The 17,893-nt window shown below is 44.2% G+C and overlaps 2 protein-coding genes across 2 annotated transcripts in view; one reads left to right on the top strand and one right to left on the bottom strand.

Moving 5' to 3' along the window:
• dock1 (dedicator of cytokinesis 1) overlaps positions 1-17,893 on the top strand; it is a 254,821-nt gene that overhangs the window by 101,890 nt on the left and 135,038 nt on the right. The gene's annotated exons all lie outside the window — the stretch shown is intronic.
• The window catches only part of LOC133115426 (inhibitory synaptic factor 2A), a 30,514-nt gene that overhangs the window by 3,061 nt on the left and 9,560 nt on the right, over positions 1-17,893 (bottom strand). The window contains exons 2-3 of the mRNA XM_061225338.1: positions 15,066-16,230; positions 6,589-6,660 (exon numbers count right to left, since the gene is read on the bottom strand). Of these exons, the coding sequence (XP_061081322.1) occupies positions 6,589-6,660; positions 15,066-16,225 (1,232 nt within the window). The 5' untranslated portion in view covers positions 16,226-16,230. The remainder of the gene's footprint in view (positions 1-6,588; positions 6,661-15,065; positions 16,231-17,893) is intronic.

A 17,893-nucleotide genomic window follows, 5' to 3' on the forward strand; every position in this document is an offset into this window, starting at 1 on the left:
ATCCACTCGAGACTAAGCACAGTCAGGCACAGGTATCCATATTAATGTGGTGAAAGTGTGTCCATGGCCAGCGCAGCTAGAAACAGCACCACTTCACAACCATTCTCTCTCTCATGCTGCTCAGCTATAACACGCTGCCAAGATCCTGGTAACACCAATAACACTGCTGTTCATGTCAATTTTAGGTGGTACAACCTTTATTTAACATTGAATTGATGCATGTCCGTATGTTAGAATGGGCTTATTGCGAACAGTTATGGCACTGAATTCCTATTCCTATGACTTGAAAATAAAGTCCTCGTTTTGGATTTTTGTCCATTTTCTCATTTCTTTTAAAAATAAAGTTACTATTTTAATGGTCAAAGAGTAACAATAATAATAACAATAACAAATTATTTTTAAATATGAATATTCAGTATATGTTTCTAAGTTTTTATTTATTATTATTCGTCTTTAAAAAAAAATACATTGAGCACACAACGTGGGTAATTTGGAATATAGAATCTGCAGAGTTCATGAGGGGACCGCACTGCTGACTCGGGCGTGTGTGGACAACTGCGGTTCTCCTCCGAAACATGTACTTTCACCAGCTGCTCCTGTTCACACCACATGTTACAGCCAAGCTGAGCTGGAGGACTAACTTTCATATGTGGCTTTGCATTTGTGGCAGTGAAGCACAGACCCCTAACCGCCTGAACGCTTCCATAACACAATTGACAGTTACGATACATATCAGCCTGTAGTCAACGGTTCAAATTCGAACCGAGGCCGTGAGGTTTTTCCATGCACCACATTATGTTGCTTTAACCTAATGCGCCACCCAGCAGCTCCAAAATAATAATTCATTAAATTATTGTTACCGTACTGTATAGCCCACCTGAGGTTTGCAGCTATGAAGGGGAAAATAAACAATGTGGAATTGCTCTGTGTAGAGCCTGCAGACAACTTTTCACTTTATTTTAAAGTGTTGCAATGCTATAATGGGGAGAAACACTACGTAACGGCAGAGAAATCGTGACTCAGTTGGATTTCTTGCAGGACTTTTTTTGACTGCTTCTGGCAACTCAGTTATATTTGACAGGTTTGATTGCAGGCACCCAGAGCCATTTAGTTAATAATGAATTGGGGCTGTGCTGAATGCTTACACAATCGACTTTTCCTCCTTCACACCAAGCATGTCAGCATGCAATTTGCTTTTGCTTGGCTGTGATTATACAGAGGGAAAATGTCAATATTGACTTACTCATCACTCCTCGTATTCATTTGAAGCTGGAGTAATGGTACATCTTATTAATGATTTGATTACGTTTATTTTCCAAACATTTTCATTTTTTTCCCCCTCTTTAACATTGTTGCATGCCCCTGCTTGTCTTCTTGTTTCAAAAAGAGGCAAGTTATCTAATGCTATGCACTGCAGCTTTTAGCTTTATAGTCACATCACTAGCTAGCTCATCTAGGCAATGAAAGACTGTGGTGCAGGTGCCACTTTTCAAAATCAGCTGTCAATTAAGTTGATGGACAGTGGGGCCTCTCAGAACTTCTGGCATAAAATGCAGAAAATCTGTAGATCCAAAAATGATGCAGTTTTTTTTTGGTGGGGGACTGTTGCAGTTTTATTGGTTTCATTTGGAACTTGCACAAACATTCCTTTGCTCCTCGACCCAGACAGGAGACCTGAGCAATGAGAAATTCCAGTACCTCACTGGCAATATTAGTTTACTGTTCTTGTCCTTTTCCCACTGTTGGGATGTTTCACTCTGGTTTCTATTGTATTTTACTTTATATCCACAGTGTTACCCAGTCTACACGGAAAGCATGTTAGCTATGTACCTGGAAGGATCACATTCATATTGTGAAATGTACTGTATCTCTTGGTGAACTGTCTAGACATGGGGGGCGGCCTGTAGCGTAGTGGTTAAGGTAAATGACTGGGACACCCAAGGTCGGTGGTTCTAATCCCGGTGTAGCCACTATAAGATCCGCACAGCCATTGGGCCCTTGAGCAAGGCCTGTAACCCTGCATTGCTCCAGGGGAGGATTGTCTCCTGCTTAGTCTAATCAACTGTACTGGATAAGAGCATCTGTAATGTAGACATCTTTCCTTGGTGGTACTGCAATGGAGATGCGAGTGTTGCTTTGTAGACTTTGTAGACTGTCTTGGCTCCAGCACAGTTTAAAAGGGATGTCTGTGCTCTGTCCTAATCTCTTATGATAAAGCATGGATCGGTTCTTGCTCCCATATACAATTTCCTCTCAAGGCTAAACTGACCAAAAACCAAAAAGGCAGCTCACATTGCCAATGAATCAAGTTGTGAGAGGAAAGTGCACATTCAGATAAGCACAGAACAGCACAGTCAGCAGGACATCGCTGATGTTGGGGAGTCTAGCATGGGTACCTGCTGGCACTCAGTTGCTCTACCTTCCTGACAAGTGACCATGAACTGAACAAGCGGCTTAGCCCTGCTCCTGCGGACCTGTATCCTGGCGGTCTGTGGAGCTTGCAGTCCCCTTCAAACTTTCCTTCACCTTCTGCCTTTTGATGTGAATGCCTTGAAGCTACTTTGCCTACGCTCTCTTCTAGAGTGCAGTTATGATTTCTGTGGTCATGTTTGGCATCCATGCAGCCCAGTTGAACTTCACTCCCTCTCCGACCAACAAAATACATGCACACTCATGCATACCGTCAAACCGTTCAAACCCAGAATCAATCGCTTTTGTGTGCGCTATTTCTCAAAGCGGAGCCTGGTGACTTCTTGCTGTCTATAATGACTGAGGTGTTATTTCACCAGTCACAAGCTATTAAGTCCTGTTCAAGACTTAATAAAAAGGCACAAAAAGCGCTCAACCTGGGAGGCTAAAATGTATATAGCCCGGCACTACCAATTTCCAACACTGCCTCATTAGAAAAAGGACACTGTGAAAAGATAAGCATCTCCTCTTTGAAAATATTTTATAGTCTCTTTAATGAAAGATTCATTATTCTCCACTTTTGCGGCTTATCGGTATATCCTTGCAGTAATGCCATTGGGCTTGGTGTGCTGTACAGTTTCTGCACCAGTTTGACAATAAGAGTTTTTTTTTTTCATCTTTGGGGAGAACTTTTACAATGTTCTTCTGTAGCCTGCTCTGCGGGGTTGGGGGGGTGTGGAAGTACATTTTTTGTATACCGCCCCTCTGCACAGGGCGAGAGCCATAGCACTTCCTGATCCTGCCGAGATCTCCACCATTCCTGCAGGCGTCACTTCGGTATCTATGGCAACCGCCTGCCTGAGTCAATAGCTTCTGCAAACATTCCTATGCTAAACTATGCAAACATCTCTATGCTGTCCGCTAGCAAGGCTCCACTTTCACATGCGAATAAGCACTGTAATTTAGCACGCCTACAACCTTGGGCTACATTTTGGCTGGGCTGATTGGAGCCCTCGATTGCCCACTGAGCGCCACTCGCTGGCTTGTCGGAAGCGTGCAACTTGTTTACGTTTTTTGCCCGTTTCCTCCCCATTTGGAATTGAAGTGGATTACGCGCTGTAGTCGCGGACCGTTTGATCAGTCAAGCATCCTCCTCCACCCTTTAACATCCGCATTGGTTGGAATAATTATTACTGTAAACTTGTCATAACGCTCATGGAAATTGTGTTATTGGGTGCATTTACATATGACACACGTCGGATCGTGACTGTTGGTGAAGTACTTTGAGTATGCTGGATGCGTCGCGTGAAGGAGAACTCATGCGCATCAGCAAATGTAGTTTTCTCTAATCAGAGCCACTTAGATGTATCTTCCCATTTAATCAACACATTAGACGATATTTTGGGGTAGTGCAAGATAATTAGATTATAGGGTTTCACGGCGAACAAAGTGCTGAGAAGCACCCTGGCTTAAAGCGGCAGTCTTAAAATAAATTGAACGCTTTCAAATCCTCTTTCATGCCATGATGGTCTTTATGTGCTGTATCACATTCATATTCGCACAGATTAAAGATTAGCCTGAGAAGATGAAAGTATTACTTTAATCATTTCTGGATTTTTTATTTATTTATTTATTTATCGGGAGGTCTTTGACATCGCAGGAAACACCAGCACAATCACCACTGCAATTTACTCACTGCGTTTAATGAGATGGAGATGGAGATGGATAGAGTGACAGGGGCTTTTGGTGGACTTGTAAAGGAAAGAGTCTTTGTTGTTGGTACATATTGATATGGATATTGATTTAAACTTTGCTTGGTCAGAGTACAGATGTGGTTTAATTACCATTTTTTCTATGAAATCATGCCAAAAGTCGATAGTTGGCAATGATGCATTGCATTGATCTACACAGAAAGAATAGTAACTAGCTTTTCTGTAAGTTTTGCTGCTATGACGCACACCCCTGTAATTATGCACATATAGAACGAAGCGACAAAATATCTTCTGCCTTATAAATTCTCCATGGCACCTCATCCTTTAAATGATCTTTTATCCATGTTCTGCAGTGAGTTATCCTCTGCAAAACCAATGAATGCTTCAAAACAGGCCACACTTAATTGTCTTAATAGCTTGAAGTAAATGCAGACTGACAAATACCTCCGGAGTTAAATTTGTGTTCACAAAGGACTTTTTGTAAGTTCCCATTTCTCCAGAACTAAATCTGTGAAGGACAAGGACACAGAGTCTAAATATATCTGTTGCGTCTTAAATGTGACAGCGCAAGCAAAACAGGGATGTGAACCTAAACTGCCAAGAACGTGTCCTAACTGTGAAATGGTTCAAAAAGACACCGCTCCACTCTAAAACCTCCTCTTTTCAGAGAAATTCACATTCATCATCCGTCAACTGCTTGATGAGTCCCTCAGCCCAAAGTGCTCCCTGCCGTCTCTGGGCCTTGTGGCCTTGTGTTGGTGGAAAACTAACCTTGGACACGCAAGGCTAACCTAGATAAAGCATCTACCTTTTGCTGTCTGTGTCATAAAGAGAGGTTTCAAAAACATTGCCTATACTCACTTTAGTATACAGTAGTGAGGGTCTATACATATTGAGGCAGCTTTTAGTGATTTCTTTCTTTCATTGCTTTTAGTGATGTACTGGGAGAATCGGTGGGAGTCTCCCTCTGGAACCAGTCTGGTTGTGGGGCAAAAAAAATTCAAACTGAGGCTTGGGTAAAAACTGAGTTGGATACAAATTTCCATAGCTAACACCACATATTCCAACCTTTAGTTCAGAGTTCTTTTTGAGCCGAGGCGCTTTCTAATGGAAAGAAAGTTTGGGAATGACTGAAATGCTTTTGCAGTAAAAGATTTATGGGTTATGCAGTAAGTGCTGAGTAAAAACGAGTGCCCTTGCCTGACCCTCCACCATACGATGAAAGCTTTAATGGCCGGTGCCTCTGGGGCAGAGGGGCGGATGGGCAGTGTCAATCATCCCACCCTGCTGGCTGACACCCCTGCCGGAAAGACCCGGTGACAGGTCGTCACGGCCGGAGCAGATTTGTCACCAACCTGGGGGCAGCATATATAAACTGGGACCTCCGGACCAGCAGATAAATTTGAACATCTTAAAGATGTGTGTTTCTTCAGCCGGGGGGTGAGGAATCAGTCTGGAACAGACCTCCGTGCCGGGGGGTGGGTGGATTGAAGATTGCGGAAGAAGCTGGATGTGTTTGAACATCGACCGAATTCAGTACGCACTGTCTCTGTTTAATACCGCTTGTTTCCTTTGGTTAGTAGACCCGGCCCGCTTTTCTACAGGGACCGTGCAGGCGGCAGCGTGGTTTGATGACTGAACACAGCGGTAGTTTGTGAACCGCATCGCAGAGTCCCAGAGTGTGTACGGCACTGCGGTGGAGGATAAGGGAGAATCCGGTTCTCACAGACCGCATTAGACCGTGATCCTGCTCAACCGAGCATAAAAACTGTGGCGTGACACCTCAATAAAGCCCTCGCATTGAGAATTGATCGGCGAATTTGTTCCGCTGAATCTTTGCCCGTTCGCCATATGTGGTTTCAAATGAACTTTGGACCAGAATAGATTAATTCTCTGTGGAGAAATAACGTGGAAGCGAAGTTCTCATGTGTAAATTACAGCCCTCGAATGAAAAGTGTTGTCACATTTCACTCCTTTAAGGAATGGTGCATCATCGATCTGCCAGTCATGTCATGTTTTCCTTTGCAATCTCCCATAAAGCTCTAACGGAGCACAAGCAATTTTCCACTATCTGATGGCACCTGTCCATTAGTAATCCTTATCTGTTGTCTTGGCACTGGCCTCTGTCTCTTTCTCTTTCTAGCTCTCTCAATCTCTCTCTTTCTCTCTCATATTGGGTCCGGTAGTTAGTTTTCTCCTCATTTCTACTCTCCTTCTCTTAGTCACACAAAAACTCCCAGAATGCAGAGGGTGATAATGATCAAAGAGCTGTCACGGCACCAACACGGCCAAGTAGCGTGCACATTAATCCAGCGGCGCTATCTGTGCCCTCTACTAATTAACACATCAGTTTGGTCTTTCTTCCCCGCTCCCTTCTACGGCACACCAACATACCCAAAAAGAGTGAGTGTGCCCTTTTACAGAACTGCAGACGTCACAGGAAGCAAGAAGACTGGGGAAAACCAACCTGTAAATAATGCATGCGCTGTTCCGACAAGTGTCACAGTTGGCCGTGTCCTGTCCGGTTCGATAGGAGAGGCTGCAAAGATAAGAACGTTGAATGAGTAATTACCAGGCTCGTTTAGCCGTTCCCTCCCCATTTGCTCCCCGTCTCATCTCGTTTGTCATTACTTATTATCTCTCGACGTTAACACGGCTCAAATTAAGTTATGTTTTCTTGTTTCTGCATTTCTTGACCATGGAGATGAAATTCCACCTCTCCCATTGAACCTGCAAGGTTTATAGGGTCACCCAAGGGCATCCAATATGATCTGGCAACCTTCTGGCAAGTCTTCACCCTTACCCTTAATTCTCATATGGGATCAGTTGCTAATGCGAAAACGTGGCGACCTTCTAAGCACTCGAAATGCCTGTTCGTTGGTGGTGGCAAAAAGTATATAATGTGCTAAACAATTTCAACTTTTACTGCTTAATATTCAGAAGTTTTTCCAGTTTGGTACATAGCTCAATGCTTTAACAGCAGTTGCCAACTTGGTATTTGAGCCTAGTCCCTGGTTTAGTTTTTTTAAACAATGTCTGTATAGTTTTTGTATGTGGACACACAGAGTAGCAAACATTGAAAAAGAGGGTTTGTAGTTTGCTCTGAGAAGGCAATTTTCTGTGTTTCTAAATGTCTACCACACATTTTATGACCTGACATTTCTTTTGGTAACTGGCCAGAAGCAAACTACTTTCTCAGCTTCTCTTAGAGTTCCATTTGTTTATAGCACCTTAAACAAAACTGTTTGTGATCTAGTCCCAGTCTTGCTACTGAAAACTATCTTAAGCAGGAGTTGGATAAAGTCAGATGAAAAAACAAAAGCTCTCGACATCTGAACTTCTTCGCTATGTGGAGTTAAATTGGGTGTTTAATGCTTGTCATTGAATTGTTTTTCTTGTTTTTTTTCTTTGCCATTCATTTCCCTGTGGAAAACTTATTTCTGGAAGATAAGAATTTATAGGGTGCTTGGAGTGTGGAAAGATACAAATGTTACAGCTAGAGTAACGGATTATTTTCCAATCTGTTCTTTTTCTAAGTACATATTCATTTGGTACAAAAACAGACCTTCTCTGATGCATTTTGCTGACAGGCCGCTTAATATTACACTCAGTTGCAGGGTTCTTTAATGCATTCTTTACCCTGCTCGCCTTTTAACTTATAAATTGAGAATGTTTTTGATGTGGACGGTATAAAATAACCCTGTTAACATATTTTTAACCCTGGATTTTTTTTGGCAGTTTTCATTGAATCTCAGGAAGAATTGCGAGCATCTACTGAACCTGCACGGTTTATATGGTCAAGGTACTCTGGCAAACTTCTGCTTTTGACAAATGGACATACACTATGATCAGCTTGCCCATCTGTAATCCTGTAGTCCTACCCTTGCCTGTTCAGTTTTAATTATCATGTGGGAATAGTAGGTAATGTCTATGAATGGTATAAACCTACCCTGGTACCATATTTTTGCCCCTCAGTTTTTACTGAATATCTGGAAGAATTGCGAGCATCTTTTTGAACCATTATGAAAATTGGTGCAAAAATGTTTGTTCATTTAATATGACATCTGTGGCAATTCTTGCCGAATTACCTTTCCTTCTGTGCAGAAGGAAAGGCAATTTTACCATCCATTTTCTCCCCCCTGTAACTCCAGCTGCATGTAATAGCAGCCATTGGTTGAGACATGCCGTATGACAGAAAGTAGGCTTTCTAACTGACCTGTGTGTGCAGTAATGGCCGTTCACCTTTTACTGTGTCCATCTCCAGCACACACAATTATTGTCGAAGGCTGTCATTAAAATCAAGAGATGAGGTCAGAAATTACCCCTTGCTTCATTACCAGCATACAATGCAGGACATTGAATATTGATCCAGGTAGGGGAGAATCCCTGTATGCAATACGATTTTTATTGTCGGTGGCATAACTGTTGGATTAACTGATTTCAAAATTGAACTGAAGACCGATCAATAAGAACAACAGGATGGTGGATTTAATGCTAAGGGACAGTTCCTTTATGCAGGCCCCGGTGTAATGCGTTTTTTTGTGTTTGGAGGTGGGGGGGGCTGAATAGCTTGCAAGGAATTATCCGATTGGTTATATGCCTTCCCAGCAAGATCACTTGTGAAATGAGAAATGACAAAACCTTACATCACACGTCATGTCTGTGTCGCCAAGAACAGGATGAATGATGGAAAAACCTTTAACTCAATTTCTCCCTCCCCACCCCCCAAATCAAGCATGTCTGATGAGATATATTGTGCAATTGTAAATGAACAGGACCGAATCTGTCAAGTGAAAATAACGTGAGAATGAAAGCCTCAAATAAGATGGCGTTACTCCGGAGTGAAGGCTACGTCCCCTGCTGTTTTATTATTTCCGGAAGGTTCTCCATGTGGTCTTTTACTGAGGTGCAGGGAGTCACGCCGCGTCAAATTGCTGGTGCAGTGTTACCATCTCAAATTAAAGCAGAGCATTAAAACACGCATAAATCTTGCGTCCCTTTTCCGAGACTTGGCAGCTACACCCCTTCTGTTGAGACCAATACTGTTATGCGATGCTCTTTTGGGGTGGGTTCTTGGGCACTTGTGGAAATGAAAACCCCGATGTGCCGTATATGGATGTGTTGTTAAAGTGTGCTTGCAAGTAACATTAGAGATTGCAGGGTTTTTGAGCAGAATGACTAGTTAATAAATAAAGGACAGAAATGATAGTTAAGAGGACATCTGGAGACATGGTTTGTGAAAAGTCATACATTTGTATTTATGGACAGCAGACTTTATAGTTTTGGGAGTGGGTTGGCATCACCAGAGACCTCTGGTATAACTATACTACGAGAGCAACTTGGGTCACATACTTCATTTTAAATGCTAAATACTGCTAAAATTGATATACTGTACTATGAGACAACTTGGGTCACACTACAAAAACTCCAGAAAATCTTATTTTTATGCAGTTGTAGTGTTTGTAGTTAAATTTTTCAGGGCTATTCCCTCGGGTATCAGAATTTCAGCTTAGAAATGGATTTCAATATGATATGTGGGCAATGCTGGGAAGTGCTATGAAAGGAGCAAGCCTAATTAATTTAAAAATTAATGAATGTGAAAAATCAGGCATTACGAATGTGTTCTGTGCTTTCCAGGTGAATGTGCCTTGGCCTCTGCAGTAGGTGTAACCGAGTGATGCTTTAACACTGAAACCCAGGAGACAGCAATGCACTCCGTGTTCTGCAGTGGACATGCGTCAGTGCTGCTCTCTCTTACTCTTGGTCTCTCTCCCTCTCTTTCTGCCTCTGTCTCTAACGCCCTCTCTCTCTATCTCTCTGCCTCTCCGTCTCTATCTCCCTCTCCCTCTCACTTTCTCTCTCTGTCTCTATATCCCTCTCTCTCTCTCTATCTCTCCCTGTCTCCCATCTCCCTCTTTCTGCCTGCTTCTCTCCCTCTGCCTCTCCCTCTTTCTGCCCCCTCTCTCTCTCCCTCTGTCTCTCCCTCTTTCTGCCCTCTCTCTCTCCATCTCCAGCCCCTTCTTTATGCCTGCTTCTCTCTTCCTCTGTCTCTCCCTCTTTCTGCCCCCTCTCTTTCTCTCTCTCTCCCTCTCTCATTCTCTCTGTTCTCTCCCTCTCTGTCATTCTTATTTTTATTTTTTTGTTGGCCCAGGCCCTTGAGCTGGTTATAGATGTCAACTTTCTTCAAAGGCGAGTCGTGTCCTCCAACCCCCCCACCCCCCCCTTTCCCCCCGCTCACCCCAGCCTTGGCAAGCAGTGTCTGCCGGCGTGCCACTGATAATGGCTGAATAATGGCGGTGTGTGGGAAGCTGCTAATTTTACTGGGGGGTCAGGGAGACGTGGCCTGCCTGTGTGACAAAGAGCCTGGTGCTCTGGATCCTCCAGTAATCCTGGCGAATGTTAAAGAGACCAGCCTCCGTCTGAAACCGCAGGTAGTTGTTACAACTGCGCATTTATAAAATATTTATGAAATATTCCATAGTCTTTATTGATACAAAATGCAGGATGACAAAACTACACAGCCTGTGTGTCTTTTCTCAATAGAAAAGTGGCAAAATGCTTTTGCGGTGAGGCGTGCAAGGAAGCCAAATCCCCAGTCCCCCACTACAGCAGGGGTCCGATACCCCGCCATGGCAACTAATGAGCTGTGATCCCTTCTCTGTTACCCTCCCTGCTGTCTACCTTTCTGAATAAAGAAGTGCTAAATATGAAAGGAGGGCAGACATTCTTTAATGGTATACCACCAGTAAATACTCATAGTAAAAAATGTTGATGGTGCAATCCACCTGAGGGATGTGCTACGATTTTAAAAAGCTAATAAAGTGGAAGTAGAAACTTTCACTACTGAGCCTACAGATGTATGCATGCTCTCAGATGTGAGGGCGCTGAAATGTACTTGCTTCATCTTAACGACGGTGAAATATTAAAGTGGTATCATGAAAGTAGCGGTATTATAGAATTTAACTGAGCTCACTAATCACCTCTCCTGTGGGGCTTCAGTACTTTTTCTGTACTTTAGCTGAAAGCAGAGAATAAGAGTAATGTAGCGTGTTGACACTGGCATTAGTATTCCTGACTGGACTAATAAAGCACCATCTTTAGGCTCTAGATCTGGGAAATTGAAAAAGCGAAAGTAGAAAATACTATCAAACGGGGCTGCGAAGTGTAATATCTTTGGAAGGCTTATGACCAGAAGAGCTTTTCACCGCCCGTGCGGATGCTATAACTTTTTTTGTGGTTTGTAGGGTCCGTATAACAAACACAGTGAAAGACCGACTGCACGCAGTTGCTACAAATAAGGTTCCTCAAGGTGGAAACTGGCCCGGGAAGCGCCGTTATGGAAACCCCTGCGGCTTCCTGTCAAAATCTGCCGGCAGCCTTCAAACCTCTGTCAAATCGGTTACATGTTAATTATTTTACATGCAGCAGCAATCCTCTAAGTGCTCAAAGTGGTTTTGGCTTTTGGAACTAGGTCTGGATTAGCTTTTAATCACTGCTTTGGGCGCACTCCAGAATCAGTGTCCTCTACACGGATGTCTGCGTAGCACCGTCAGTACGTACTGTATGGGTGGCCCTGAACAACATTGGACTATTGTTATTTTGCTGTACACACCCTGCTGGTGCGCTTTTGTGAAAGGTGCCTCCCTGTTGTACTTGCCAGGTATTAAATGCAAACATAAGACTTTGTTACTCAGGAATGAGTTATTTCTTTCACATTTAAGGTGTGAGATCACAAATACGCAATTGGAATTTTCTTAATTGCACATTCTTGTTGTGGTTATGCACTTTGTTCTTGTACGTCACTCTGGATAAGAGCGTCTGCCAAATGCTTATAATGTAGTGTAATGTAACAATGTAATGTTGTAACACTGCTGATAATTAACTCTTATTATGTTTAGGGTCAATTTGACCCCATTTAATGTTTAACATCTCTTAAAAATCAGGTAATCTTGTTTCATATTGACACTATGATTTCTATGATTTTTAATTTGGTGGGATTAAATGGTAAACATGCAATGAACATGCAATAAACATACTGCTATGCCAAGTCCTCTACCAACTTTGCATACAAATTTGTGTGGGGTTCTTATCTCAAATTTCTTTGCGGATGATTCTGGTGGCACTTTCTCATACAGGTGCCAAACTTTTACTTACTGTACCTTAGGCTCTAAAATGTTTCTCACAGATTTTTCATATTTCTGGATAAAAGGCTAGTCATTTTGGAAACTAAGAAGGCAACATCCAAAGTGTCAAAATATTTCTATTACAAGAATTCTGTGTTTATTTTAAACTGCTGCGCTCGATTTGACCCCAAACATAAAAGCGGTCATAAAATCTTAACATAATAGGATGGTTAAAAACAATGGCGCTCTTACAGAAGTTTTGGGGGAAAAAAAATAATACAAAAAATAAGCTACTCTTCAAAGGGTTATTAAACTTGGCCAGTGAAAAATATACTCTTTGTCTTGGTACTTTATGGAGACTGCAGCATTATACATTCAAATAAGCCTGCTGAAAATGTTTGAAAAGAACAGGGTGCTGCTTATACATGCACATACTCATTTGCTTGGTAGAGAATGTGTCTTTTGCATTACTCTTGTTTGGGCAATATGAAGTCCGATTCCAGGATTTTAAAAATAAGTAGGCCATTTGGGTTTAGAGGCATTTCATTTTTTGAGTTTTGAGCTTTAAACTTCCCTACCCCTCGTCAACAACGGAGCATCTGTTAGGACTCGGCATCCAGACCTGAAATCTGAGGTCAAGCTTTGTGAGGATTTGGTTAGATTTTTAAAGGGGAAGTTCAACTAGAAATAAAATAAAGCTATATTTCCACTTAACCTAGAGTGCTATCCATCCATCCAGATGCTTTTGCTGAGTTATCTCAGCAAAATAATTTTTCTAGTTATCTGCTGCTGCTGACCTTCATGCAACAGACCTTAAAAGGGTCAAAGTTTGCTGTGCTCAAAGTGCTAAAAATGTGCAGCCAAAAAACTCAACAGCAAAATATAACAACACTTGCTCACAAGCATGCATACACCTTGTGCATGGTTTCATCGAAAACGACGTCCAACAAAAGTGCACCGACTGTGTACATCCACACTGTCTTAACCAAAGCATGGCAGGACTCTGGGGCATTGTGTCAGTACTGTTTTGATCAGTGTTCACCAAAACAATGTTTCCACGGCACTCCAGTGCTTTGGTTGAGACTTTGCATTGATATAGCTACACAGTTGCTGTACTTCAATACGGGTATTTTTTGATGTGACCATGCAAAATGAGGTGTGTTAATGTTTGTGAGTAACCATGCCATTACATTTGGTTGTTGCTGTTGACTTTTTTTAACATTAATTTTTGCTGCTTAGAGCGCCCCATTGAGGTCCATTGTGCTATTTAAGCCTCATTTTGAGCAGAAGCATTGGGAATGGCCATGATTTTCCCAGGGAAAGGCTCCATACACTCTTGAGGCCTTACGCATGAAAATTCATTATCATGGGATTGGCTGACTGTTAGTGGTGAAATAGTCCTAGGAGTGATAGGGTACTATTTTACTGCATGACTCCAAAGCTTTTACATCCATTGAAGGAGTACCCTTCATGTGCACCTGAGAGTAGGTGGACTCGCTAGGGCCCGAGCAACCAGCTTAGGTCACTGGTGTGCGATGAGATGCTGCAATCCCTGCTGACTGAAACCCTTCCTAACCTGGGTAACGCTAGAGCCAAGCATGCTAAGCCCTGTGGGCACCTGGATAGTATCAGACTGTAGCACTTATGCACAGATTAACAGTGCCTTAGCAGGATGAGCCCCCCAGCAGTCCCAATACTGTTATATTTTTTTATTTTTTTAAAGAGATAAGTCAGGTGATGGTCAGTACATTGTTTTGAGTCAATCTGACAGAAACTCTACAGAAAATTGCTTTGGGGAAAAGTGTGATGGGAAAGGATCTTGTGGACTGCGTTCAGTGGTTTTCTGTTTAGGCTATGTATTTGTATGCTTTCCTACAGTGCGAGTCTTGAGAGGTCATCCAGCTGTATTTTATATTCAGTATTTCCAGTAGGGCAGTAGTGGTTGGATGAGAATAACTTGCTAACACTGCTTTTTAGCTTACAGGTGCTGTAGAAGCTGTTTTATACAGAATTGTCACCATTTGTATCCAATATGACATACTGCCCCTTTTCTAAAGTGTAATGAAGAGAGATTCACTGGGCTGACATGCAATATAATATGTCGGATAGCTTTCCACAGACCTGTTCCATGCAAGTTTTTTCTTGGGTGCTAAAATTCATCTGTATTTCATGTGTGGCATGTATCATATTATGCAACATGGCAAGGATTTCCCCCCCTCAGCTCTTATATTAGATTTTTGAAAAAGGCAGAAGTATTTACGCATTTCTTCAGCTGTTTAAGATGGACCGGTTGTGTTCAAGCCTTTACGTGATTAAGGATGGCACCAGAAGGTGACGCAGACACCAAGAGGAAACCTACATCAATTTTTAATTGTTAGTTTTATGTTTGTAGCACCCTCTGTGGTTCGAGCTGTGTTGTAGGTATACATTACTGAGCTACAGGCTCTGAGGAATTGGTGTGTGTTGTGAGCAAGTCTTCCGGCACAACCGAGGGTATTCTGTGCATCTTGTGAGTTCAGCTGCTTAATCCTGGGAAAGACTTTCATAAAAGTTTTTTTTTTTTTCCGGTGAAAGGAGTTTGAAAGCATAACCCATTTTTACCTCAACCTCTACTTCCCTGAATATCTCATTTGATATATTTCTGTAAATATTACTCATTTGTGATAACTAACACATGCATAGACAATATCATGGAGTAGTAGTGGGTTTGAGACATCCCTGTCATGTGAAAGCTGGAGCCCTTTGTCGCATGTTAAACTGAATTTGCGGATTTAAATATTACCATGTTAATGCGCATGCGGAGTGGGTTGTTCTCTCTTACCCTTCTCTGTGGGCCTCTCCCTTCTCCAGCTCTTGAATAACTCCCAGAAGCACTTTAATGGTCTCCTGACTGGAGCTGATCAGGTTCTCCATGACCTGGAGCTGTGCTTTAAGATCCCCGTCCTGAGCGAGCGGCACGATCTGCCGACAGGCCTCGGCGGAGGCGGACTCGGGCCCGGCCGCGCAGTCCGGGCCCCCGGGGGCCCGCACGGGCCGGGCGTGGCACTGCGCCTGGGCGGGGCAGCCGGCGCGAGGCAGAGTCTGCGACTGCGTCTGCAGCCCGTTGAGCTGCAGGCCCTTCTTGCGCTTGCTCCGGGCCGACGGGCTTTCCAGGCACTCCACCTGAGTCAGGGAGTTCCAGGCGATGGGCCCGGACACCTTGGAACCCGTGTCCCGCAGGGTCCTGGTGGAGGCCTCGTCAAAGTTCAACAGCTGCCGCTTGGCTGACGGGTTGCAGTCCTCCTCCCCCGGACGCAAGCTTTTTCCGGACTTGGCCTTGCCGCTGCATATCTGCAGCTCGGGCTCCAGACCGGAGTTGGGAGTCCCGGGGGCGTCGAGGGGGGTGCACTGTGCCTCGTCGGTGAAGCCCAGCAGAAGGGCGTCGGCACAGTTGCCGCCCGTGTGGTGCTCCACGGTGGCAATGCACTCGTTGGTGTGGAGCAGGGCTTGTGTCTTCACGCTGCCCTTCCCCCGGCACTGGGAGGAGTCTGAGGCGCCCTCCCTGGCTTTGGCCCCCTTGTGGTCCGCCACAAAGCCGTTGTTGTGACTCTTGAAGCCCTCGGAGCCTCCGACGTGCTTGATGGAGTGGCCATGGCCTTTCTTGCGCTCGAAGGGGAAGGTCTGGTAGCGCTTTTTGAGGTCGGGAGACGTCTGGACACCCGTGCTCTTGGTGACGTTGGGGATGGAGCGGCGGGCGGGGACGGTCATGTACTTGCGGTATGCCACCTTGTACGAGACGGGCTTGCCCCCCTTGCCGGCCGCCTGCTCGTTCTGGGCGTCGCAGATGTCCTTGAATCGCACCTGCAGCGCCTTGTTCCTCTTCCTCACCTGCTGCCTGCCGGAGTCCAGGGAGTACTTCCCCTCCTGGCCCAGCGAGGGCGCCGTCTCGGAGTCAGACTCCGAGTTGGTGAGCGTGCCTTTGCTGGCCTCCCTGCTCACCATGGTTCCTGAAAACAGGGGAAATGAGAATTTAGCAGAGGTAGGGTTACATGTGCACACACACACTTGTGTATTGTAATCCCTGGACTTTAAGTGTTATACCTTGTGTGCACACATGGGAAAAATTGACAAGCAGTTGCAAAAAGACCTGGTCTGTTTTCCAGGGTAAACATTTTTCTCCCTCATGTCACAAAGGGGCAGAATAACTTCCAAACCTAATCGCTCTAATTTCAAAGAGCAGCTTCATCAGACAGCTTAAAAAGAATGTGGAATGTGTCTCACACACTCTCACTTTAGCCTATTGTGATATAACGCAATGCTCCTTGTGGCAGTTTCATTGAGTCTAATGTCCTTGAAATGTATCCTTTTTGTCCGTTTCTTTTGTCTTTGGAAAGTGCAGTGCCTTGAGCCTGTCTTGTAATACAGTGTATGTATTTTATGCAGGCGACTTTCTTATGTCCATACTCTGACCATTTTTCAATGAAGTCTATAAAAGACTCCTTGCATGCATTCTGTGGGACATGCTGTTGCTCCTGGCTTCACCTTTTGCATTTTAAATGAATTTAACCTGTCTCTCAATGACAATGACAGGCTGCCGGTGGGAATTCCAGTAAGGTATGCTATTTAACTACCCACTTCTAACAATCTCTGTCTCTGCTAAACCCATTTAGCCTCCCCTACTCTCATTTCTGAGAGAGTTTGGGGTTTTAAAAGCTCTAGTTTACTCCGATTTAGTGGAGTGTCAGACCTTGGAAATTTAAGTTCAAGACAGGTTATGCTAGCCGAATGGCCCCTGGTCGTTTGGGCATAGGTCTTCATTGTTGCGTCTCCAGCAGGAGAGGGAGCAAAAGAGGGCCGCAGTAACAGTAACTAGTTGGCGTCATTCCCTCAACCCAAGGCCAAAAATCCAACTTTATGGCTTTGCAGTCTCTGCACTCGGCCAGGTTCAGGGCTGGCGGACACACAGTGAGATGAGTCGAGACCATCGACTGGAGAAATATATGGATCAAGTGCCCCTTACTGACTATCCACGGGCTTGTGAAAGGCATTTTGAAGTCGAGTTTACCAGCGCCGCCATGTTGTACAATTTGGAGCCGATGCGCCTCCTCCAGTAAAAGTGTTTTAAGAGAGTGACATAATCGGCCACTGATTCGTCCACATAGTATTGCTGCATTGTTCTAATAATACTATGACTTAAAGAAAATCAGCACATGGAGCGGCATTAGATGAAGAAAAAACACAGATTATGACAAAATCCGAATGACCTGAACTGGAGCTGACCGCAGTGGCGCTAGTGAGCTCCGTCTCTCCGCACGAGCAGGAAATGGAAAAAGAAGCCCGGTTTTGGCTGTTTAGTCGTGACACGGCACGGCAGTGGCTGCAGGAGTCCTCCATGGGGGACGTGCGGCCGTCCCCGAATGAGAAAGAAAACGATTAAGGGCCTTCGGTGGTGAGGGCCATCACTTATCCCCAGCCTGCTGTAAGAAGGGCCACCCCGCCAGGACAGCTTTTACTGCACCGGCTGAAACACAGCTACGGCAATCAATGAATGCAGAATGGCCGAGGCGCGTGTTAGACAGTGTGCCGGTGAGAAGTATCGCTGTGCTTGAATAAGCAAAGATCTGGGGGTAAACAACAGAGATGCCAAGCTGATTTAACCTCAGGCAGTCA

Source organism: Conger conger, chromosome 2 (genome assembly GCF_963514075.1).
Source record: "Conger conger chromosome 2, fConCon1.1, whole genome shotgun sequence".
Lineage (NCBI taxonomy): Eukaryota > Metazoa > Chordata > Actinopteri > Anguilliformes > Congridae > Conger > Conger conger.